The sequence below is a fragment of the Poecilia latipinna genome, unplaced genomic scaffold (assembly GCF_001443285.1).
Source record: "Poecilia latipinna isolate Pla-1442-1.1 unplaced genomic scaffold, P_latipinna-1.0 Scaffold149, whole genome shotgun sequence".
Classification (NCBI taxonomy): Eukaryota; Metazoa; Chordata; class Actinopteri; order Cyprinodontiformes; family Poeciliidae; genus Poecilia; species Poecilia latipinna.
The window spans coordinates 305,215-332,231 of NW_015112765.1; the positions used below are offsets into that span (position 1 = coordinate 305,215).

At 39.8% G+C, this 27,017-nt stretch overlaps 1 protein-coding gene across 1 annotated transcript; it reads right to left on the reverse strand.

Annotated features, from left to right (window-relative positions):
* Positions 1-876: 876 nt before the first annotated feature.
* On the reverse strand, positions 877-26,155 carry LOC106945549 (uncharacterized). The gene is made up of 3 exons (XM_015029291.1): positions 25,867-26,155; positions 9,220-9,272; positions 877-3,828 (listed from the first exon to the last, which is right to left on the reverse strand). Exons 2-3 carry the CDS (start codon positions 9,249-9,251, stop codon positions 3,033-3,035), a joined length of 828 nt encoding a protein of 275 aa, XP_014884777.1. The 5' UTR covers positions 9,252-9,272; positions 25,867-26,155; the 3' UTR covers positions 877-3,032.
* Positions 26,156-27,017: the final 862 nt, after the last annotated feature.

Consider the following 27,017-nt stretch of genomic DNA (forward strand, 5'->3'; position numbering starts at 1 on the left):
TATATGGTACTGTGAGTAATTGGAATAAGGCTAATTTAAAAATTAGCTTAAGTTTTAATAGCTTGCTATGCAAACAAAAGTAATCTTGCATATGTCAGATACTGTTTTTAATTCAATTTACCATAACTAGTTCATGGTTAACAAGCTAATTACCGAACTATCTACAATACCCAGGACCTAAGCTAACTGAAAAATGTGTTTCTTCTTCAGTCTACAACTGTTAGGTAGTTTAATTTTAGCAAGCTAATTAGCTAGCTGCACACTCTCAAGTTTCAAACGTGCTTCAATATTTAAGAAATGGTAAGTTAGTATTTAAAAAAAAATGTAATAAGCTTCTATAATGGTTTACACAAACAGCTGATTCTGTTTTTCCCCCCGTAGTTTATTAGCAAGCTAACCAGCAAGCTAGCTACGCTCACAAATTTGAGTTTCAAACTTACCCCATCAAAAATAAAAAATATGACTGTCCATGTAAGACGTTTTTATGATGGCTTCATAAACATTCAGCTATTGTACTTAGGTTTTAATGTATTTACCAAACCAAGGTTGTTAGCAGGCTAATTAGCAAGACTGCTAACAGTAGGCTTGAACATCAAGAACTCTAAGTTTAAAACTATCCTAAATAAAAAAGATAAAAATTGTATCATAAAGCTGATAACATGACTTAAGAAAAATCATAAAAAATAGAAAGAAAAAACTCCAAGCATATTAGAAATGTCTAACATGTTTATCTATGACACCTTGGGAATATTTTTTACAGATGATTAATGTGATTTTTTTCTTCCTGAACAAATAAATATATTACTGTTATCAAGCCTATTAAAAGCCATTAGAGGAAATATTTTGTGCGTCTACAAAGATGGGAACAACAGTAAATTATTTCACACAGCCTTTATTACACTGATTTTATTTTATGGTACAAATGCAATGAGGAGAAATGATTTGGCAGGCAAATGATTAAAATGGGGATTCTCCTTCATTTCATCCGGATTACTTCTTCAGGAATGAGTCAGCCTTAATTAGCTCGTTTTCAGGCACATGAGCTGAGCGGATGTCACAGACTAGACAACAAATCCAAAGCTTGACCTTTAAAACCGAAAAAAAAAAACAAACAAAAAAAAACAACAACAAGAAGTTAGCAGGCGCTTGTGTGGTTGCTGAGGCTAATTGACCTTTGCTTGGCTTGTTAACCTTGGCTGTAAAAGCTGTATTGGAGGCAAAAACAAGACACATTTCCTAAAATAAAAAAAGAACATTAATTATGTGCATGAATCATGTTTCCATTGCTTTCTCTTTATAATTGCAGCCTGATTTTATGTTTGTTGTGCTATTCTGAAATTAGCGAGGACATAAAATAAGAAGAGCTATGAATAAGGGCTAACTCTGCTCTTTTCTGGCTGTTAAATACTCCCAGTTTCTATGTGAGATAAAGGTGAAGACTTTATAAATAACACCAAAACGCAATAAAGTTACACTAACAATAAATCAAATGTAAAAAGGTATTTCGTGACCTTTCCGTCTCTCTTAGTTGCACGGTATTATAAAAGCATTCCTTCCCTTTGAAATTTGTTCCATTTTGTCACGTTGCAGTCCCAAACCTTTATGTATTTCATTGATATTTTATGTTAGACCACCACAAACAGTGAAGCAGAACAATAAGGTTCAAACCGTTATCAAAAATAAAAAGAATAAAAAGTGTGGCGTACATTTATTCACCCCTTTTACTCCCATACCTCTAAATAAACTCCATTAACACTACCAGGGAATACATTAAAGAACGTGCTTTGGATAAATTACCTGTGCGTAATAGTGGCTCAGTCAAAGTCCCAACCTAAACCCAACCGAGAATCTGCATCATGACATAGAAACCGATTTACAGTCATTCCCCTCCTAATATGACTGAATTTGTTTTTGCAAAGGCGGTTATATGAAGAATTTACTTAAAAAGTGCATTTCTAACTATTCACTTACTCATTTAAAAAAAAAAAAAAGATTTTTTTTTCCCCCACTTTAAAATTAGAAACTATTTTGTCTCAGTTGATCACATAAAATATCAATAGAACACACTGGAGTCTGTGGTTTTTTCAAGGTATGCATGGCACTTTAAATGGATGGATTCTTAAAGAGGTTGCAAGCAGGGCCTGTGTTTACCAAAGAAATGTGGGCTCCCGTAATAAAACCAATGGCTAAGCGTCATAATTAAAATATCCTGCTGATGTCGTGTCCGTGTCGGAGTACCTACAGCCTGTTAGGAGCGTGGAGTGTACGGTGCACCGTGGTCCAGCTGCAGGCCGTGTTCGGTCCAGACGCTGGAGTCTCTTTAGTTGCAGCTTTGAGAATGAAGCCTCCTTCACAAGGCAGATATTATCCGTCCGTCACAGGAAAGATCGGCCACAACTTCAAAAATAAATCTGTTTCCAGCAGAGTTTTTTCCTTCATTTGTTTTATGTCCATAGATAAAAACTTCATTGTTCAGAACTTTGGCAAAGTTTTATGGCGGTTCTGATAGTTCTGTCAAGTTGCTTTAAAGCAGCATTAGGTAACTTTTCTTTTTTTAAAAATAGCTTTTTTTAATATATTTTTGTTAAGGCTGTCACCATGTCATGACAATCTTCTACGAGACAGATAATCAGTAATCATCCTCATGTATGCGCCGCTCACACCCTCCCCATTCGCTATGCTGCACTACAGCAGGTTCACCACAACAGAGGCTGTCATGAATGTGAAGGCTAGTTAGCATGGTCACCTCTAACAGCAGATAAACAGTTTTCCTGGAGTGGTAAGTTGATTCTTCACCATTAGTGCATTTAGCAGCGAGTACACAAGAGTAATTGACGGCACCTAACAGCTTTCTCCTGGCTATTATTGGTTGTTTTTGACCAGGAGCGGTAAATTTCTTCACACAGAAATAGTAGCTCAGAGAGATTTTCTGTCTCATATGATCTCGTCACGACACTAAGACAGTTTCCACAAAAATGTAAAAATCACATTTTTCGTTAAAGTTACATACTGTAGCTTTAAGGGTTCGTTTTTCAATCAGAATCCTCCCCGGCGGTGGCGGCCTCCAAAGCAGCAAGAGCCTCCGCCACCATAGAGTCCGTGACGCTCTGCACCTCCGCCTGGTCTTTCCTCATCTCCTCCTCGTCCTCCTCATCCTCGCTCTTCGTCACAGAGATACCGCTCTCCTCTGTGCAAACGTCCGCAGTCTTTGGCAGCGTGAGCTCATCCCTCGTGCCGCCAGAGGACAAGCTGGTGTTGCTGGTGTGGATGTCCACGGACAGGACGCTGCCCTCATCCCCGGTGTCCCAAAGGTGCTCCGGCGTCACCCCAACGCCCTCGTCGATCTCGTCCACCGACGGGGTCCTGCCTGCCGTGCTGCAGGTGGTGATGGAGCTGTCCCACCCGTTCGTCATGGCCTCGTGCTCTGGCTCGCTGTAGCTCCTGTGGTCTTCGTACTGCAGTACGTTGGGGTAAATAGGCACCTGGGTTGCATCGATGTCCATCCATCGTCGTCCTACCGTCTCTGGCTCAATGATGTACAGCCCGCCACCTGAGGGATGTGCGCTTGCCTGCTGGTGCATTTCCTTTGCAAGTGACGGCGCCGAGTGAAGCCTGTGGTTGACCTGGTTGTTGTCATGCTCCAGTTTGAGGGTGCTGTCGTTGGACTTGCTGTAGCCCAGGTTGTGGAAGCCGTGCTTCTGCTTGTTGTGGTCGACCTGCGGGTCGCGGCCGGGGTCACCGCCCTCGTGGTGCTGGCCCTGGTAGAGGGAGCTGCCCGCAGAGTCGCTTTTCCGCACATCCACCGCCGTTGAGGGGTCGTAGATGTAGCTGTGGGGAAGACAAGACGCAGAAATGTAAATCACAGAGACGGACAGGGTTTTTTGACATGGGCAGTTGCCCAGGGCAGCAGAACAGCTTTTGGGTGGGGTGGGGAGATAAAGAAGTATACCCATCTGTCAGTTGTAGGAGTGGGTGACATTTTGTGTTACTATTGTGAAACAATAAACAATACGATAAATTCCCACCTCAAGTTGTTTGCATTCTGAAAAACATTTTTATTCCTGCCATCTGTAAGGCTGCCTTCACACTGCAGCCTGAAGTGACCCAATTGGGATTTTTTGTCATATCAGATTTTTTTGCCGGGGCGTTCCACACATATGTGACCTGTATGCGTTCTGCAGTCTGAACGGGCAAACGACCTGAAAGTGTCCCGCATGCGCACTAGAGGGCGCAATAGCGTCAGCGTTCTCAGTGTTCTGCCAACCGCCATAAAAAGAAGTAGTGCTCAGTGTTTGCGGAAGTAAACATGGAGGCTAACGGTGGAGCTTAGCTTACATATTTGAAGTTGTTGTCCAACCGGAGCAACATATTAACAACTTAATCCTCATTATAGTCCATCATGGTTGTTGTTTTTCTTCCTGCTTGCGCTTGTCAGGGCGCAGAATAGTGAGGTTTGTTGAGAATCAGTGACGTTCATTTCGGATGAATGCGACCTGGACGTTAGGTCGCATTTGAATCGGATACTATCGGATATGCAAGTGGCCTGATTCGCATTCGAAAAGAATCAGACCTGTTGTTCAGATTGTCATGAAAAGATCAGGTACAGTTCGCATTATGTGAAAAAACAAAAAAAATTGGAATAGGGTCACTTCAAGTTGCAGTGTGAAGGCAGCCTGAAGTGGGTTGTTGGCAGTCCTTAGGAAGACAGTTAGACCTCCCATGAATATAGCTCTCCCGTATTTTAATTGGTTAGAACATTACAGAAGGCGGGGCTTGCCCGGGGTGGCATTTATCCAAGAGCCACCACTGCACTGAGACATAAACATGAACAGGGCTTCGTAAAAAGCCGAGGCTCAGAATGATGGTTGTTCATTAGCACCGTGTAAAAAAGCAGCTCTGACTTCATCTGTGAGACAGCACAGACAGATTCATAATAATGTGCAACAATAATGATGAAAACACCACCTCATTTTCCCTTGCTATGTAACCAGTTGGATAATGGGTGGCTGGATTAAGAAATGACGGTTTGAATCCACATTGAGTGAATCAAAGAACCAATTTTTCTTTAGCAGAAAATCCTCTGATTGTTGATGTCTGCAGGACTGATTTTGACAAATATTTTGATGATTAATTCTCATTTCCTTTGTAAACTGTGTTCAGTGGCTCTGCTACACCCCCACCCCCCGCCCTCCTCCCACTGTGATGGATTTTCCTTCAAGGACAGAAGAACAGGCTGACTCGTTCACACTCAGACCCTACCACTGAGTGCGCCGAGGCTTTCCTGCAAGAAGCTGTCAGACGTCACCCACTGTGAGCGCCTCTTGTTTTCATGACGACCTTTTCATTTGTTTTCTCCATTTCATCACCATGCTCCTGACTCCAGCTGAGCTGCTTCCAGCTCGCGTCTCTCAAGGTGCTCCCTGCTCGCATCCCTTCTGCCTCCTTCAGTGTCACCGTGGTGCAGCCGCGACTCTGACCCGCTGTAACTTTACGCTTCTCCATCCGAGCGTCCTTTGAGCAAAGAGCCCAAGTTCTGAGAATTGAGGAGATCGTTTTCAAATGTATCGGCTGATTCGGGTTTCTCCGTCCTCTTCCAGCCACCCAACGCACAGCCTCACCCCTCTGACTTGAGCACCTCTTACCCACCCTGCACCTTTCTTTTTTTTCTCCCCACCCTCATCTTCTCTCTGCAGAACGCTGTGAAAATGAATGTTTTCCATTTCCTCAGCTCTGCTGCTGTGTCCTCTGCCAAAGGTGAAATCTGAAGCATGTTTTCTGAGAGGCGAGAGGAGGCTCTCTCTTTGTGCTTAACTAAGGAAAAAGAAACAACCAATAATACTTAAAGGGGGATGAGAAACCCTGGCAGGAGAATGAAACTGTATTTTCATCAACAACAGGCGTCCATCCAGTTCATCTCGAAGCAATTTTCACAGAGCCAAACAAACACATGGCCTGTTGTTGTGATTTTCTCTTATTGCTTCCTGCTGTAGTGGACAAACAGAACAAGGAATAAGGCATTTATTTTTATAGCTGGAGCATATTTCAAGTCTACATAAGAGTGGGTCAGCTTCTCTCTTGTAAACGGAGGTGATGTCAGAGTCACAGATGCCAATGTGTGACAAAGGAAGTCATTTAAAAGCTGGAGCTTCAGCTGTGTCTGTTTTGGGTTATTTTTTTTTTTTTTATCTTTTAGCAGTGATAGAAACTGAACTATACAGCATTGTCACTGGATGAGGTCTAATTGACAACCTTTGCTTACCACAAACGCTGGCAGTATGGTGCGGATTGTTACTGTTTCGCTGTGATCCTCTGCCTATTTGCGGTTCTGTATTCACAGATTTCCGTGTGGAGTTTAGATCCAGGGTCTGCAACCTGTGGCTCCAGAGCTCCACTTTAAATAGTTAATGTTTGGCACTTATTCACAAATGCAGGTTTTTAATGGAGTACATAGATTTTCTATGACAGAATTAAAAATACTAGCGATATAGTTTGAGATTAAATTTGTTCTCATTAATTTCAACATCTTCCTGAAGGAAACATATCCGTTCTCATTTCTGGTTAGGTTTTATTTTTTTCTTTATTTTCAAACCTAAACTTAGGTATGAAATATACACACATTTCAAATAAATTTCCTGCAGTCAATTTTTAAAGGTCTTGTATCACTTGAGGCTCTAAACAAGTCTTCTTTAGTTAGACTGAAGGCAAATATTGCTCTTAGGATTGTAAAGGTTGCCGACTCCTGCTTATTTAGAGGAATATTATGTGATCGATAAGGTGTAAGACTGAGAAAAGGGCTTCCTGTACCCTAATTATGACTATGTCAAATCGAAAGCAAATCTGATATTGACACTAGTTAAAGTCTGGGATCTGCAACTCCAGTTCTCCAACATTTACGAGAAATACAAAGCAGAACATAATTTTAAGGCGAAAAAACCCCCAAAAACCGAGTCCTGTTTGCCACAAGCTATGGAGGGAACCAACATGCACCTTTTCTATCTGCATAAAAATATTATCTGTGGGAGAGACCATCTCCATAATAAAGGCAGGCTCAAGCTGTGAGGCTAGGCAGGGACAGGGAAGCTGATCAGAGGACGGGTGATTTAACACAGGCCAGGTCAGGATGGATTTCCCCCCCAGATTTTATTTGCAAACAATTTAAATCATCATTTTACTCCCACCTTGCAAATATGTCTCATTTTGCGTTGCTAAGGAGTAAACAACAACAAAGAAAACTAAATACATTGAAGTTTATGGCTGTGCTTCTGCAGCTCCTGGATGTTTCCTGTCCACCATGCAGATGAAGGAAGTAGGCAGCTTTAACACAAATCCAAAGAAATGTATAAGACAATTCGGGTGTACGCTGCTAATTAATTGCTCATTTATCAGAGCGGCAGAGTTGAATACGTCCTATTTTTACTGGGTGGACAGCGGGTCCTCATCGCTTACCCAGTAACCTTAAAGCCTCAAACTCTGCTAATCCCAGAAATGTGACACTCCACACAATTACGGAGGTATGTGTTTGTGTCACAAGCATTCGCACGTGTGTGTTTGACATAAGAAAAAGTGTGAAAGAAAGAGGTGGGGGAGGGGTTGAGGGATTACTACGCTGGTATGCGAAGCACATTGAACCCCTTCATTAATCTCCAATCAGAAAGTCGTTTCCTGGCCGCGCTCTGTGACCGCACTCGCCTCGGAAAGCACGGCGACGTTGAGCCTTGACAACGATACATTGTACGCTTCTAATGAGCAGACAGTCCTGGAGAGAAATACAGTAACCAAGGGTGCTGGCTATTGACAAATCGACTCACGGTTCGTACTAAAAGTCCACGTGAGGCTCACTGTGCGGATGTGTTATAAACGGAGCTCTCTCTGTCTGCAGGAGACAAGAAATCATTATGTGGGAAAGCAAAGAGCTGTAAACTAACAGTGAGAGGATGAAAGAGAGGAGGGCGACATTCACAGGTCCAGCTGTCATTAGATCTGGGCTACCGGGGGTTAAACACGCAGACGTTTCTTTGAATTTAAAACATGTTTTGATCTAAAATAACAGAAGATTTTTGATCGTTTTCCTTAAAAACAATCGGATTCAAAAGTATTTTCACACTCAACACTACGGAGTCAATCTGTGCACACACGGTCCTGCAGCAGTGCAGTCGCTGTTCCCAAACTCTGCAGTCATGTGGTTATTAGAAGGTTTTTTTTTTCCTCTCAGTTGGAGAAGTGCAGCTCGAAGCAACCCGAGGAAACTTTTTCTTCCTGTTGCTTTAGCTACAGCACAGTGGCTTCCTCAGCTGACAGTGAGGACTTTATCTGGTGGGACAGGTTTAAAACAAGACATGGCAGATTCAGAAAGCTAAATAGGCAAAGTCAGGTATGAAAAGGTGAAGTGAGTAGATTTTGAAACAATAAAATGAGTCGGACAAGAAGTTTTCCTCCACTCTTCCACTCATTTTCTGTTTAGACCAGTCGGTCTTCATTCACAACATGAATGAATAAAATTGTAATTAAACTGTGACACTACATTGGGCTTTCATATGAATATGGCAGAAAACCAAGAATGAAGGAAACATCAGAAAGATCAAAATAGTGACGATATTATTGATAGCTTCTGCGGTAGAGCTGAAACCCTTTCCACTGATCACATCGCGGCATATAAGTTACATTTGGTGTCTGGGCTTTTAAACGAGGCGGTTTTAAGTGTTTTTTTCTAGGGGGGTGGGGAGGAAGGTCTCAGGTATTCGCAAATTTTAGCTAACCCCGGCAAAATCTGGGTGTGTGATTTTAGTTTAGATCAACAGATTTTCATAGTCAAAATATACTTCAAAGTGTTAAATATTTGCATATTAGCTTAATATAAATATAACCAGTAGCGATAGTAATTAGTTATTCCAATAATTTATCTTCTGTACTGGCCCAGTTTTTATTTGTTGCTTTATTTGTCTCCTTCCCAACAATTAAAGTTAAAGATATGTCTTGAACAGCATAATATGCATTTTTTTTCTCACATTCTGGTGAGTGAGAATAACTTTCATACATTTTATCTTCATGTTTTGATTGTCAGTAGAGTATCCTTTGTTTGTTCTCAATTAAAATAAATATGAAAACTGTTTTAATTTGATTTTTTTTTTTTTTTTTTTTTTACTCTTCACAACATACTGGAGAAGAAAGCAAAGTGAAACTGACACAAAAACACAGAATAAAGTTAAAATAATGTCTTACCTTTTCACCATCCGGCAGCATTGGCACCCCATTTGGCCAGATGTGTCGTGTTGCTGTGGAGACACATTAACAAACCCATTAAATATTAAGCAGACGCACATTCTTGGGAGTAAACGGCGCAGCACCAAGAACAGAGCAACTCAACCCACAGACAGGACGTCAGATTTGAGCTTACGGGTCTCGTGTTCAGATCGATGATCAGGGAGCGTCATTGATCACCTCTGACATGTGAACGGCTTTTTAAATGAAAGCTTTTTTCCTAAAGATTTCACCTGATCACTTAGCTTTGCTCTCGGTTTTATTGGTGTTTGGCCACGACGATGGAAGCTGTGTTTGCCTGAAGCGCTGATAAAGTTGCTATTGCCATCGATCACCTGCATGTCTGTGTCTGTCCGTGTGTGTGTGTGTGCGCGTGTGTGTGTGAAAGATCGTGCAACAGCGTTCAGGATGGGAATGACCTTTTCTCTCCTGGTGGTGTGCTTCACCCGGCTGTGGCATTTCATTGCCTGGGTAAATAATTAATCAGTGACTTTTGAATAAGTTTGTCTCAACGTGAAGGAGGAACAGAGACTGACAGAGGTAGAGGACACAGTGTCTTTTAATGAAGAATAAACGCATGACTGACGAAGAGACACTGATTCCACAGGACTGCAGTTTAAATCTTAAGATCCTCAGCTTCGTTTTTATGTTATTTCCACCATCTATAAACTACGCATCGTAGCGCGTCTCACTAATGTCTCGTAAGCTGTTCTTGTCACTCTTGCAGATATTTTTCTGTCACAAATCGCTGACATCTCCATTTACTCCGCCTCCTCTCTTCTTCATCTGTCTTTCTCTTTCATTTGCAGATATGCAGAAACCTATCAGTCATGGCCAGCATGTCGCAAACAGGGATTTCAGTGCTTCACTCTTCTACAGACTTTCCTGTCAAATATTTGACTTTCACAGTGGGCCTCCGGTTTATTTGCAGATTCACCTATTGGTAGATTTTTACGTGGAATGCAATCTTAAGTTATTTGCAGAAAATCCGTCTATATGTGGATTTTTTTTTGTAGTGCACATCTAAAATATTTGAAGGAATATTGCAGTTTGGGAAGCTGAAATACCTGGGACAATGCTACTTGACATGCTATTGGCTGGCATCTGCAAAGAAGCTTGCATTTACATTACTTGGTGCTGATTGACTGTACCCTAAAGAGCGGTAAATATTAGACTCTGCTGTATGTTAAGATGGTTTCAATACATATTAAAGTATATGTGGTGTCTGGACTATTAAAATAGGCATTTAGAAGTGTTTAGTGGGGATCTGAGGATTTTTGGATTTGGTCCCTAATCGCCAAACAAACCACAGACTGGAAATGAAGGAAGGAATAAAATAATCAAAAAAGAAGGAAATCAAAAAAGGATGTACTAAAGAGCCTATTGAAGTGCAGAAGGAAAGTGGGCAGGGAAAGACAGAAGAAAAAGGAAGAAGCGTTGTACTAGTCTGATTTCAATTCAATAATTGCATCTGAGCTTTCAGAATCAGAATCAAATTGAACTGTTAAGTGCCTCAAGATCACCGTCCCTAATGTATGGAGGAAGACGACCTTAAGCACATCTGAGATGAAGCAGTTTGTCATTAGGCTATTAAAAGCAATAAGAAAATGTTGTTGGCGTACCACAGCACTCCTTTGAGGACTCACTTTACGACAGTAAAGTGATATTTGATATTTCAGTTTAAAGTCATGACAACGTTCGAGCAGTGCAGCAATGAAATCATCCAATAAAACTTGGAGCTTTAATCTTGTGGGCTTAACTGTGAAGCAGAATCGGTGCGGCTCAGTGACGCGTTTTCAGGATTTCTTGCTAACCTGAGATCAATCTGTGGCAGCTGTTGCGTCATTTTATGAAATTTGTTGGGCTTAAGCATCCCTGCTGAAAGCAGCCAGATTTTAGGAATGTCAGAAAGTGCCTGACCTCCAGCTGGTATCAGAGAAACTGATCTATGCGTTAGTATTGATTAAACAGCTGCAAGGTCGGTTGGGTTATTCATGTAATAGCAGGTAGCACAGGTTTCATCACAAACAGGGCCTTCTTTAGGTGGAGGCCCTTTATACTTGCTGAAATGCAACAGAATCTGGCTTAGATTTCCCAAATATCTAACAATCCTCCTGCAGGTCTGCGGCTGAGTTTAGAGGCACAAGTGGGTGCCAGCATTCAGGCTACAGAAAAAAAAAAGACTCATCATGATGATGATCCTCTCATCTGTGAGTGCCTCGTATTCTCCTCGTCCAAATGGACCCTTATGATTTGAGTTGGGCTTGACCGTAACCCGGCAGCAGCAATCTCCCCGCTTCACATTCATCGGCACGTTCACGCAGGCCTCCGACGGCTAAAAACCAAGAGATCGCAATTTCGAGTCGGGGCCGGATGCTGCGACAGACGGCACTTTAAATAGTGGACCCAGTTTCACACGCTGCTGCTCTGCAGGGCACCCACCCAGCCGGAGGGTCCCTTATCTTGCAGGAGCGGAGGAGGAGAGGAGCTTATTTCCCCTGAGGGCTTCCAGAAGCGTCACATCCATGCGGCGTCGTGCTGGTCCTGACAGAGCGCTGCAGTCACAATCAGGCAACTTTTACAATTACAGTTCACGTTCGAGCAGGTCAATAATCCTCCGAAGAGCTCCACCTCTCCGTCCCCTCGGCCTGCTGGATGTGCAGATTTCTCCCTCCATTTCGTCTACCACACTCCGTCTCTTGTTTTATTGTTTTGCAGTGGCATTTCTATTCTGGTGCATTATGCATATCCCATATTTCACTGATATGTGTTTGCTGCTTTCTGCTCTCGGGGGTGCTTTTAACGTGCCTGCCTCAAAGTCTTCCAGGCTGCTTGGATTAATTTGGGAAGCATCCACAGCCCACCATCCTGCCAAACACACAGTCGTGGCAAAAAGAAAGCAGATACACCCTCTATCAGTTTCTGGGTTGATTAATAAAGAATCAAGTAGGTGTTTACTAAGTTCTAAAATGATTAAAATCTGACTAAATGTACCTTAAAACACTGAATGTGTACAACATATGTAAAACCTGAGAGATGTAGTTCCTTTTTACCACAAGTTAAAACTGTAATGATGAATAATTATGCCAAAGAAACTCAAATCTTATGCCTTAAATGTATAAATCTATGGATAGCGACTCGAGCCTTGTTAAAATTCCTTATTTTTGTGATGCAACAATAATATTTCTGGGCAATAAATCGTCCCAGAAATAATTGTGACATGTTATTATATTGTTAATGATAATATTGTTGTTTTGAGACCATTTTCACGTAATATAATGATATCGGCACAAGAATGTAAGTCTGCCTGCTCAAAGATCAATAAACTTTCAATGCTTAACTTTGGAAGATATTTTAAATATCCAATAAAAGGACAAAAAAAAAGATCAATAAAACAAAATAAAAAAAACCCACACACAACCGAAACTATAAATAAAAATGGACCGTGTGAACAAATTGCAAGCATCTCTGTAAACACAATTGATGATAAAAAAAGTAAAATCATCAGAATGGAAATGATCATGTGATTAATTGATTGACTGCTTGTAGCGGCAGGAGTCCATCGTGGTGCAACAGTAAAAAATAAACACCACATTGTATGAGAACAACATGAAGACTCACAGTCTCAACTTTTCATATCACAAACACCACTGTGTCTATCATAAATATTCTCATTTCACATTTTCTTTAGAATTTGTTGACTGCTAATCTTTATGTTTTACAAATTATGGCCCGGATCCATTACTGAGACCACAGTACTGATATCAGTGTTAAAGAGTCCCTGTACTTTACGTACAAAATTATAAACATTTTACTATACCAAGAAACATTTCAGAATCACTCTTCTGGTAGGCAAACTCTGATAAAATAATACTTTAAAAGTATTCTTAAAAACGCGATAAATTAGGGTAATTAAATTCAATCTCCTGAAAACGTAATTCAGCAATGAACATGTGGAATACTTCATTTTGTCGAGCACACAGTGACGGAAACTATGGTTAGCCAAATTGCGCATATTCGATTAAAGTGAAGAGAATGACTTTAACGTGCCAGACAGAATGATTAATGGCTGCCTCGCTGGGTCGGAAAAAGCTGGTTTGCATCGGAGTCGGGTTGAGTTGCACATTTGCAAGGCAAAAAAGAGTCTCTGGGCTGTTTGAGTGCTGACAATGTGATTGTGGCGCTCCCTGCCTCGGGCTAACCATCCTGCTCCCGCTCAGCAGAAAAAATCCCCTCGGAGGAGAACTCGTCCTGCAGGCCAGGAATGGCAACAGAGCCACCTAACAAAAGGCTCCCAGTTTCATCACTGCTCTGATAGCAGAGAGAGCGCAGCTAGCTTTTAAAGTCAAAGACAACTCCCCTCCAGAAAAAGGTATGTTCAGGTTCCAGAGTGTCTACTTGTAGATGCCACAATGTGCGTGCTGACTAAGATGACAGAAGACCACAGGCGACAGAAATGCTTTTTTCTGCTGAAGTGCAACAATTGGCAGCTTTAGGATCTTCTCTGAAGTGCCTGTTTTTTGTCAATTCAACAAAGAATTTGATTTGTAGTTTCAAATTCTAGACAGAAGCAAGAAAGCTTCTCTGTTAAATGAGAAATGGAGGAAATGGTTACAGAGTAAATAATATCTACAACTCAGCAAACAATGAAGCCAAACAAACTCGCTTTATACGACAGAGCTGAGTGCTTTCGGTTTTTGAAGCTGCTTGTTCCTCAAATAACTCGGCACTCAATCTCACCATCTGCACAAGGCTTGTGATATTGGCTCATGAATTCATGTAATTTAAGGTTAACAAAGTGACCTAAACATGAAACATGTCAGGATAAATGTTTCATTAGGTTGGGGAATGATGGGAACCGCAGTACTGAGAAACGTCGCTGAAGGTCATCCGTGCTGGAAAAGCTTCGATACCGAGAGAGTCAGGTGACTTTGCTGTTAATGCTTTGAAATATCCTACACCTCATCAGGTCCAGTTTTGACTTTAGGTGTCACTGCAGTAAAATGTATACGGCTTTTACTTTGGTGGTCTGATGGAAATGTACGACAAAGAAGGAAAAACAGAAGAAATCTGTATCTAATCAACAGCCAACATCACATTTTTCTACAAAAATTTGTTGAAGGTACACAAGTGGTGTTTTGAAAAAAATGTAAATAAACAAAAAACTGCTGAATCCATAGCTCTTTTGAAAAATTGCAGACAACAGTTTCCCAAAAATGCCTCATACAGGTATTACCTGATAGCTTGTCTACTCTGATGGCTGAGGATGAGCGCTAGCTAACTGAAATATAAATATATCTTGTGTGAATGTTTATGTCTGTCGCTGCCATGATTATTAACAATTTACTACTTTAACAGACTTATTCACGTGTGATTTTTAACTGCTTTTCTAATTTAATGGAAAAGCGGTAATTGCAAAATTTTTTGACATTACCAGAATATCAAAAAAAGTTTTGTGCACTCTTAAAAAAAAAACAACTGAGCATATCACTCAAGTAAAACAGATACGTGTTAATCTTTCTAAGACAGGAAAGGAAAAAATCTCAAAGGAAGGGGCTACTCGCTAGCGTGGTCTGACCAATAATTAAAAACAACTGAAACTGGAACTGAAAAGGATGGATGAAGACCCAAGTTTATCTTGCCACCACACACAGCGAGGAGGATGGTCGGGTAAAAACAATCACTGAAGCTCTCTGTTGGAAAACAGAAGAGCTTTCTTTTTAATCTGTGAGGTAAAGGATGATATGATTTTCTACGCATCATTCGCATCAGATCCTGGTCTTATAGAGGTGCCTTTGAAGAAACACATCAGCAATGGTCTTACATAAGAAATTGTTACTGTCCCTCAATCTGAGAAGGGTTATAAGTCAATTTCTAAACAACTCTGCAAACCCATCAGTGATACCAGGCTTTCCAGCCTCCTGCAGGTTTTCACAATAAGCAGCAGCAGCAACAGTAGGTCTCTGCTGGCCGAAACTCACATCCGAACATCCAAATAACCAATCATGTAGCCTTCCTGGAGACTTTTCAAACTCATAATGAGATCACAGATTCAATCTGTGCATCAAATGACCATCATTCATGCAGCTATTGGCCATTGTTGGCTGGCAATAATAGTGCCTTATCTGCTGCCTGTGTCATTCAATATATTACATATTGCTCCCGCTTTTTTTTTTTTTTATGATGGGGAAGATCGCCGGACGATTACTGAAGAGGAAAGATTTTTCAGGGCCGGCAGCTTGGCCCGGCCCCCATTTCTTCACTCTGTGAGCTTCCTGCAGGGGAAATTGAAACGTTTCATCTTGGAGAAACAGGAGCAATAAAATCAAGATTGCTGTAGAGCGTCTCCGAAATGTGGTATGGATTGAAATCTGGGGAATACCTGCAGACTTGGCAGTCAGGGCCATTCATGAGCTATCGCTGCAACAGGAAAATCTCTCCTGGAAAGAGAAGGCTGAGAACCGTCCTTCCAGTTTTATCTTTCCTATTCATAAATGGGATTTTTTTTGTGTTACAATAAATGGAGGATTTTACTGTCAGAGTGAATGAAACAGTTAAAAATGTAACAACACTGTGTGAGGGAAGAGTTCAGACGTTAGTTTTATGAAGCTGCTGCATCAAAAAGGAAAACAATACAATAAAATGAATAAAATAAAATGATGATGTATTTGATGCTGTAAGCATGACCGGCACAATCCTCTAACATTTTTCTAGAAAGCAGTCATTGATTGGTCTCCTAGAGTATTTTAAGTACTTTCTTTCCTCAATATAAATTAGAAAAGGAATGACAAAATCCTAAACTACAAAGAAACATGTCAACAGTTTGCTATGAACAGCATTAATGTTAATGCAGAGCATCTTTTAAAGTGATTTTGATTTCACAGGAAGGCTTTGAGGACCCACTGAAGTGGAATTAACCAAGGTCAGCAGAAAGGACACATGATCCAGCAACAGTGAAAGGAAGCAGCTGAAAATCTCCCAAGTCTCATTTGAGTATCAGAGTTAAACAGGGAAACTTATTATGCAGAAAAGGGTTCCTGAGGTTAAGACTCCATGTGAAACCTGCGCTGTGACGACATTCTTCACAGTAAAGTTTGCATAGGGAGGAGGCTGTGGTGAAGAGACACACCTACAAAGCTTGTGAAGCTGCTGCTTTTTAAACATTGACTTGGCCATGTTTATCACTGAAGCAGTTACAAATTAATTTTTTTTAATATATTTATTTTTATAGTCTTGGGGTACAGAGGAAGATATAGAGAAAAGGATAGAGACAAAAAAAGAGTATTGGAGTTATGCTTTTCTATGTTTCTGCCACATAAAAAACAATAGAATAAACCCAGATTAAATACAAAATAAAGTCTGCAGAACTTTACCTTTTTATTTAGTATTTGTTTTACCATAATTATTGGTTAAGTATGGTAAAATAAATTACGGAGATCATGAAATGTTCAGAACAGAAGTCTAATTTGATGCAATTGCAACCTATTTCTATAGACTGTTTGGGCCAAGAAACAGACTATAATTCCTGATGAAACTAAAAGAACTACGAGAGACTTGCTTGTGGTAGATATAATATTTATTGCAGTCACTGCCAAGCGAAATAACTTCAGATTAGACAAGTACAAACTGGCTCCTGGTTAGTTTGAGACGTCCTACGATGACCACTCCTTTTGTAGAAAAAGACCCAAACTCTGGCAAACTGTCACATGGTTAATTGACCAGAACCCGTGAATGTGACTTTGCAGATTTGATTTCCAGATTTTAACCACAAAACATTCCTCCTCCACCACCTCTTTTCAGTCTTGCATATCTGTTACCAATTGTTCTTGCTGCGCCCTTGGAAGACTGAAATCCATCCATAAGCATTTCTGTTTAGCTGTGAGGTTCAGCTGCTGGTCTAAACATTACACGAACCATCACTAAAGACCAAAATACAGGTAGATGAGGAAGGGAAACAAATACAGGCAGCTTAAATAACCTGTTTCGGCCAAAACGTCATAGAACTTCCTGGGGTTTGCAGGTAATTTCTCCAAAGTAGGTCTCAGCGTGAACAAAGAAGTGGTCCCATTCAGAGAAGAACCTGTTCGTCTTCCAGGGTCAGGTCATCTGAGATTGGGAACATTTAGCTTATGTTAGCTCTGTGACACATTATAAAGTCATATTTTTAACCTGGGGCTCATCACACGGTATATTTCATGTGTTTGACAGGACAGTGACAAGGGAGATCATATTCATATGGGTGACACTGGGAAGGGTGTGGTAACAAGAAAGTAGGAAAACTGGTATGACACCCCCCTCACTGTCTGTGGTTTAAGTTTCTTGCTCTTTACCAGAGGGAGAACTTTGTGAATTTAACTCAGAATCAGCCATGACGGATTTTTGGAACATTTTGTAGGTGAGTAAATATCCAAAAGCAACCTCAGATCTTTGATCTCCAGATTTTTCAGTGTTTTATTTTTTTCTCCAGACCTAAGATGACTTCCTCTTTAGATATACAGTGGAAATTTTCCTGCAAGCCAGAAGAGGCGGCCATGTATGCTGAGTGTTGGTGTGGCGGATGGGTGCAGTGCCGGGAAACTTCATAACATATTTATGTGAAATACAGTCGTGTTTAAAAGTCTTGAGTCATCTTTCGTTTCTTGACCTTCCTCCCAAGCAAACAGACTTTATTCTTATTTCCTGACGTTTGAAAAAGCATTTGGTTTTTCTTTGAACTTTGAGTGGCAAAATGTTAAACGCTTGATCTCATTTTCTTGTTGAAACTGATCTATGAATAATGCGAGCGTAAGAAAGGATCATAAACTCCAAGGATGAATCATTGTTGCCTTTGTGCATAACAACTTAAAAAAAACTATTTCAAATTGAATATTTGCCCACAAAAGACATGATTTTTAGTAGAATCATTTAAAAATACCAAAGATAACAGTTTGCAGTGGTTTCGGACCAACAAGGTGACTCCCAAAATGAGCCAGAGAGACGAATAGCCTTCATCAGCGGTGACTGGTGGAGGCCAACAACCGATCAAAACGTTGTTAGCCTCTTATTTAAAACTCCTCAATGTGTTTTGTCTTTGATCTGCCTAATTTTGCTTATCCTGAAGACACAAAGTTTCAGGATAAGCAAAAAGTAAGATTCGTGTCTGATGCCACTAATGATCCGAACAGAGACTGGCTGACGGGAAAATGAAGCATTCATAAATGACGTTAGCTTTTTAAAAGAGCATTAACAAATTGTGATGGTGAAAACTGTTCACAGGTCTTGCCCTCCAATGCTCCATAAAATCTCAGAAGAATAAAGGGAGGATCAAACACTGACTAGATGAAACGTTTATAGTGTCATAATGACATGAGGCTGGGTTGTGGAAACTGGTTCTTCTGTAGAACCAGCTAGGAACTGGTTATATCATCATCATGTTTGTGGGAACACCCTTGAAAACGTGATACAGAGCAGATGATGATGGAAATTTTTTGTGATTTGATACCATACATGTTTAAAACACATTCACACACAAGTGCCTAATGGACAGTCTCTAACTTTTTGTGGCTGGCTGTGGGAATATTACAGGAAGTTGGTGAAAAAGTAGCCGAAGTCTAAAGAAAAACGTTAAAAGACCTTCAGAGAATCCAGACAACTGCTGATCAAGAGTCCTGGTAGAGACAAAAAAATATATAATTATATATATATAATTTTATATATATATATATATATATATATATATATATATATATATATATATATATATATATATATATATATATATATATATATATAAAATTTGCCTGCCATAAAATTCTGGAGTTTGAATTATATTTTAAGAAAGTTTGTCTGGAATTTACAGAGACTGAAAACGTATTGTGAAATTTCCCAGGTGACGTTTAGGTCTCTAAGATAACTGATACAGACTTTATCATCCCATTTAATGAGAATTTTCTTTATTTTTTAACGTGTAGTTCAATGATGTCAGGCTGGGATTTAATAGAGCAAAGAAAAACCAGAACAGAATAAAAATGATCAGCCTCATTTAGGCTAACTTCTACCAGAATCCCAATATTTATTATTCTGGGCCACATTACAGCATCCCAGTTTTATATAATAGGAGGAACTGGCTGCAGATGTCCATACCACAAAGTATTTAAGCTCCTTCAAATACTTGAATTAAGCCGATACACACATGACGTTTTCTGCTTGAGGTAAACCTTCCTTCTGCTTTCGATGCTCGTGGCTTTGTTCGGCTTTTCTGATCACCTCCTCTGCAGGGACAGATGGCACACCGAAGCTGCTTCTCCATTAACGTGTCCTCTTTGTAGGCACTGCATTTTTTTTTTCTTTCCCTGCATGGTCTTTCCTTACAAATACGCCAGGGTGAGATCCCAGTGGGATTCAAGGCGTGAGGAGCGAGGTGCCGCCTTGCTGTTGTGAGACGGACTGGTAGTGACAACTGTGACTGCGGTGTCATCGGCGGTTTGGCAGTCGTAGTAGGAGTGTGACAAAGAGATAAAAATGGCCATTTTACCACCTTATTTCTCAAGCTTCAATCTCTAACCATGGGAGAGAAGAACTGCACTTGCTGCCAGCTTTACAATAAGATAATTTAGTAGGTGTGGACCGAAAACATTGGCAACTGACAACAGCTTTTTATTGTATTTAAGTATAATTTTCCACCCTTAGAGGCAAAAATTGTTCTGTATGCATGTTAGCAGTATTAAACTAATTTCTCTCAAATTTTGGACACCAAGGAGTGGCACAAGAGGAGATGTTTTTAAGTTGAGATGTTGTAGTAATAGTATTTTCATACAATGTCTCCTGTAATACATAATATCTGTCAGCGACTAAATACAGTCTGTGGCCTCAACAAAGCATCAACCATTCAGGCTGTCATGTTTTCATGAGCAGAGAGCACCATAAACTGTTCTAATTAGTTTTACCATAAACTATTTGAAGTCGATGGTGCAGCATAAGCTTAAGGCTCTTGTTGTGAAGGTTTGTAGGAACCGTCGAGTTTTCTTTTAAAGCCTTTCGAAAGAGTCAAATCTGCTGTATGACTGTGTTTTAGATTTTCAAAAAGTCTTGAGGAACGGCACTTTGAAGATTATTTCTCTGTCTCAACGTTGCAAAAGGAAGCAAAAGCCCAGAGGGAGACAGGGATAAAACAAGTCATCTGCTCCGACTCGTTATACTACTCTAATGCAAAGCAGGGCAAATTTTAAACTCATTGTTGCCTTTGGATCAAGATACTTCATGTTGTTAATTTAATTTCATTGCTGTCAAACATGTTTTGCAACTCTGACCTAGAGTTATGAATGGCTGTAAACCTATTATAATTGGTGGAATTATAGCGTGTAGCTATTTCCCTGTGCTCTTCATCTTCCTGACAGTGTTAATTAAGGAAGAAATAACTTCCTGTGACACCCTTTACAATAAGAAGCTTAGACAGACTCTCTACAGTATCGCCTCAGGTTGAGACAATATATTCAAATGGTTCTGTTTATGACTTGACCAGGTCTTTAACTTCTGAAATATATATATATTCAGAAGTTTTTTTTATTTAGGTTAGAAAAACAGTTCCTGAGATTGTAAAGTCAGACATTTGCAACAAAAGACAACAGAGATGCTTCAAGTTTAATAGTGAACTCAGGAATTGAACATCTGGGTAAATTTCCAAAGTGTAAGTGGAACATCCAGGCTTTTCTCCTGTATCAGAAAGGTTTTCTTCACTGTCTGAGGCCTGTCTTTCCAAAACCAACATAACGCCTTACACTTTGGAAAATATCCAGAAGTATCACCTAAATCCTAAAAGATTTATTTGTCACAAATGTTTGACTTCACAATTTCAGAGAATATCTTAATCTTAATGTTGTAAGTGTATGCTTTTAATCATAAAAATTTATGTTTTTCTTGCAAAAATTATCAGAGAATATCCAAGCTTTCTGTAGATATGGAAAATGAATGTAGAAAAGTCTAGTCCTCCGTCGCAGCCTAAAACCTTACTGTAGTCAGCACAATACATGCACAACATTACAGGTTATTATCATCTAGTATTTATATACGATAATAATTGTGTCAACAACGATAACTTTTGTACGTTCTAAATGTGTTGTACAGTAAGTCCCATGACAATAGTCAAAGATTTTTCACAGATTTGCGGAAAGTTCATCATTTTATATAAAAAAAATGTTGTTGAGCAAACCTAAAATATTCTAAAAAAAAAAAAAAAAAAATGCAACTTGAGAAGCTAGAATACCTGCACAATGCTACTTGACACACTACTGGCTGGCATTTGCAAAGCAGCCAGTCCGGGCGCTATTCAGTTTCCTTGGTGCCAATTGGCTGTATCCCCAAGAGCAGAGATAAGAAAGAGCATAGATGTTAGATTCTAGAAATGTGCTAAGACTGTTTCTAATGTACATATTAATGCATATAGAAGTATATTTGGTGTTTGAACTATCAAAACAGACAGTTCTAAGCATTTTAAAGTGGCTCTCGTGTGAATGTGGAGTTAGCCACTGTTGTTCCTAATTCCAGTGAACAAATACATAAATAATAAAAAAAAAACTCTTTACAGGTTTATTTCCCTGCTGCCAAAAGTCACCACCAACTACAGTTTGGCAGAGAACATGTAATCTCACACGAGGCAGGCATCAAGCTGTAGCTTTAAGACTCATCTGATGTGTGCAGATTATTTTCATTTGTGTGAACGATCACACAAATTAAAAGATTTGTTTGACCATCCACCAAAACTTTTCACAGGTTTGACAGGCTTTTAGTTTAAGCTGGCTTCAACTGGACTTTTCCAACATTCAAGTAACAAACCTGAAGTCTTGCAGTAATGCCGAGAACAATCCCCCTTATTGACAGTATTTCCCTGCCGCCTGCTGCTTGTGTGACTCTCAGCTGAAAGCAAACCGCAGCATTTCGATAAGATGCTTCATTTTAAAACCTCTTATCAGCTGGAAGGCTTTTAGGTCCAAGCTAAGATGTCAACACTGTATTTCAAAGTCTTTGTAGTGACAGAAAAATGACGCAGCCTCAGCCGCAGCTTTGTACTGCTTTTCATAACTTATCACAGCAGATGATGAGATACCCCTTCCTGACCCGATAATGCGTCCCATAAAGGAACTGCAGCTTTTCATCTGATTCGTTTTAGTGTGTCACTTTTTCAATTACAGCTCGCACAGAAAAGCCCAGGAAAACTATTAAACGTGTGTCACGGTACGGAAAGAAGTCGACGCTCGGTCGGAGCGAGACGGCAGCTTTTAGATCTGAGTGTTTGACAGGTGTGTTCAGCAGTGTGACCTCGAGGTGGCTGATTTGAATAGGCCTGATGTGATTAGGGAAGAGCATTCAGGGTGAGTCATATGGAAGATAAATTTCTACAAAGCTCACGCTGAGAAAACATTACAACCCGTCTACAGATTTCAGACGTGCTGAAGCCGACTGACTCTGCCGGTGTCTTTCTGTGGGTGTAATACGATGTGCCGTCTCCTAACATGCCTCCCTCACACGGCCCCGGGCGGCAGTCTACAGTAAACAAGTCCCGTCTTTTCTGTATTACCCAGCAGCCCACACTTATCAATAGCTCTGCCCTGTTCTGTGCTACACTGCAAACAGGCCTGCTGCTTGTTTTCCTCCTCGCCCAGGAGCCCTGAACTCTTCTTCAGAGGGAAAACAAGTCTGCAGAGCCGCTTTAAATAATGCACGGCTGGTAAAGCTCAGGTCAGTAGAAAGTGAAGATCAGCGTGTTCTTAGGAACTACCGGGCACAAGTTATTACAATCATCACAAACTTTAATTTATTTCATGAGGATTTTATGTAAAGCAGTGCAGAATTGTGAAGTAGAAACAAGTTGTCTTTCTTTTTGTGAATGATAATCAGAAAAGTTGCCGTGCATATGAATTCAGTCCTACTGAATCCGCCTGTTCCTGCTGCAGAAAGGTAACCCCACAGCATGATGCTGCCACCACCATGCTTCGTCATGAGGATGATGTGCAGCGTTAGTTTTTACTTTGTGTTCATAATGCAGATGTAGTTAGGTGACTTCTGCAGGATGCACTGGGTGTCATTTTGGTTAATCAGAGTAAAGGTGCTAAGCACAAACGCACAACACACTCGCCATATTTTTACTTGCACAGTATTTGAAAAACACTTCACATTTTCCTTCCAGTCTACAATCATGCAATCCTTTATGTTGGTCTGTCATATAAAAGTCCAGAAAAACAACGTTAAGAAAGAAAACACAATCTCTACACAAATCATGTTAAATGGAGATAAAACAGAAGGATTGTCAGATTTTAAACATTTACCAAATGACCATCCTGGACGTTAGACGAAACATGTTACTTCAACTCGGAGTAAATACAGAGAGATGAGGCGTTTTTTCGAAACCCTAACAAAATAAAAGACGACGCACAATATTTTTTACATGGACCAAACATTTGTAATGATGTAAAGCATCTTTTGTCTGAAAAGCTGAAGGAGGCAACTTATTGCTTTTGTTCGATAAACAACAATTATAGTGATTATACTGATTGTGAAAATTGCTGCTGCTGCTGGTATTTTCCAGTTAATTTCACAGCCCTGCAGAATAATTACCAAGACAACGAGCATGAATGTTTCCTCAAAATTATTCTGACCTTCAACCAAAATGAATTTGAAACTAAAATCTTACATTGCCATGCAAAAGTTATCAGACATCTTGGAACTTTCTGGATTTTGTCAAATCGCAGCCACAAACTTCAACGTATTTTATTTGGATTTCACATGGTAGAGCCACATAACCCCTTCTGATGCAACATCCACTGGAATGGACATGATATTTTTCTGGGATTAAACCAATAAAAAAAATTAGGAATTTGTTATTTGCATGATGCTTCTTACAGGTTGTTTTTGGTTGGTTTTTGGTTCAAATTCATTTTGGTTGTTTTTCTGGACTTTTATACGATTAACCAAAAACAATGAAGTTTAGTCTCTTAACTTGACACTAGAGAGTTTCAGGCATTAGACAAGACGAGCATGTGTATGAAACGAGAGATGGGAAGGAGTAAGTATCTGTCTTATATCAAAAATATCATAGCCTAAAAATGTTGCTCTCAATATGATTTTAAGTATTATCAGTCATCGTATTTGAAGGTATTTTGAAATTTTTATAGTCGTTATAAAGACATGGTCAAAGTCCAACTGCCCATCAAATTCAACAGCACTGATGGAATTTTGCAACAAAAAAATGCGAAAAACTCTTTTCGAGATGTAACAGCAAAGGCGTGTTTGTGTGTGCGTTGGAGAGGGCTGGGGGCGATTTCAAATGCACACCACACCTTTCAGATTGTCTTTGTAAAAAAAAAAAAAAAAAAACTAAAAGTGAACCTATGTTTGGTTTTATTCCTCTTCAAAATGTTATGTTTTTTTTTTATGTTGCCCTATCAGAAAAATGTCAACTAACTTCACAAAATGTGGGAAAGTGAAGGAGGAGGGGGGGAGCACTTTCTCAAGAGCTAACACTAGCTAACACTTCACTTCTTTTGAGCTTTGAATGTTTGTAGTTTTGAATTCCTGTGCTGTAATATAGTTTTTTAAGAAGAAAACTGGTTTTCCCACTATTGTAGAACAACACCTCCCTCACCTCTAGCACACCATTTGTGCAACCCGATATCTGATGACAATGTAAACAACAGCGCTGAGCTCAGGTTTACATCCTGTTGCAGGCGTCATCCCTAGCTCAGCAGCAACAAAGCACAGAGCAGATTCATTTGCATCCACTTTTAATACTTTGTTTTAAGCACTGAGCTGCCACTAAAGGCCACAGAAAAAAAGAAAAAAAAAAGAGAGGTGCTTAGACAACCCACAACACAACTCTGTCAAATAAACCTGCCACTGCAGGTTCAGGACACCAAGTGATGCATTACACCGCTGTAATACATCAGTTTGTTCTGGTCCAGGGTTCAGCCTCATGTTAGAGGAACAAACACAAGCCAAGGCCAGCCATGTGTGCAGGACCACCTCCTCCTGCCCCACCTCCACCTATCAGGAGCAACCAAACAGCAGCCCTGCTTTCACTCATTAACTTCACCTCTACACCAGCCCTCTGTTATGGAAATTTTTATGTTCCTGACTCCCCATGGAGCAGGATAACACCAAAAACAAAGTATAAAAGTCAAAATATAAAAGTCATTAAACTTTACCACCATCAAATGGGGAAAGCTGTAAAACGCCCGCTTTAATCTATGAATGACGCGCGTATTTACTTTTTTGTGACGCTTTTACTTATAAATAACGCATATATTTAGTATTTTGTAACGCTTTTATAAATATTCATGATGCGCAACAGGTGTATACTGACACCTCTGAAGAAAAGCTAACCATAGATAGGTTTTCTGAAATAAATGTCAGCCTTTATTGTTACTGCAATGTTTTATTAGATCTTGATAGGAAGTGATGCTGTTTTCTGCCATATGGCTAATACCGTCCACCTGTCGACGCTGCGTTAAGTAATGTCTAATAACTCCTGTTCAACTTCTCTTTCTAACTCTAACTTCACCATGAAGCGCAATTAAACGTAAGTTTTTTTTTTATTATTATTATTTAAAGTAAAAATAAAACAGAGTTTGAGCCTACCTGTCGTCCAAAGTGAAGGTGTGGCACTTTAATTTGCCTCAGGTATCAGAAACACACGGATGTCATTTAACGTCTCCCGCTCTCTTCCGGTCCTTCAGCCGAGTGAAAAAGTCTAAAAAACAGGTGAAGAAAAGATGGAGGTTTCTTTTCCAGGACGGCCAGAGTTACTGTGGTGGGTCGCTGAGAAGAGTTCCCCCCCTCGGTGACTCCGCAGTCCCATGTTTCCTGTGTGGACTCGGTCTGCTGATGGGTTGGTTAGTTAGTTAGTCTGTAAGAACTAGTGGAGAGCAGAGCAGTGAAGTTGAATTTGCGGCAACTCGGTGGTTTCCGGTTGAGCCTTTCAAATTAAAACACAAACTATTTTTATCCCATCCACTGCTGAATAAAATACATTAGAAACTGATAGCATGGTATGTGCGGAAGAGGTTCAGGGACTCCGGGGGATAATAATTCAGATTTTAACCTGACTATTCTTAAATTAAAATCCGAATTTTAATAAAATATCAGATTGAAGTCAGAATTTTGTGCTTTTTTGAGTTGCCCTAATTTCATTCCGTATTAATGCCACTTTATTTCTGTCGAAGAAATAAACACATTTAAAATTATTTTTATTTATTTACTTGTTGAGTTTAATGTTGTGATCTAAAGCAGGGGTAATCTAACTTTACAGTTTCAGAAGCTATTTTACCCTCATTAGTACTAAATTGAATATATCTGGAGACTCAAACTTTATACATGGAAAAAATGATGAAGACACAATAATGCATTATACTGATTTGTTTTGTCCTTTTGATCCTTCTTTTTTTCAGAATTTGTTCGCATTTATCGACACTGCATCGATAAATATTTAACTAAATTTGAAAATTAAATATTTTGGCTCTGGAACAACAAAAGGTCAAAAAGTCTTAATTATAAATATGTGTAAAAATGTTAAAGTCTGTTAACCCAATCCTGTTTATTTTTTTTACTTTTTTTTTCCAAATTCTTGCTTAAATAAAAAAAAAAATACTTGATTGACTTTATTTTAAATATGAGCTAAATGATGACCTGTGAAATCATGTAATTATTCAAATGATCCCTCCATCCATCATCTTCTGCTTAATCTGTAGCTGGGTCTCAGAGGCAGCAGTCAAAAAAATGTTTAGGTGGAA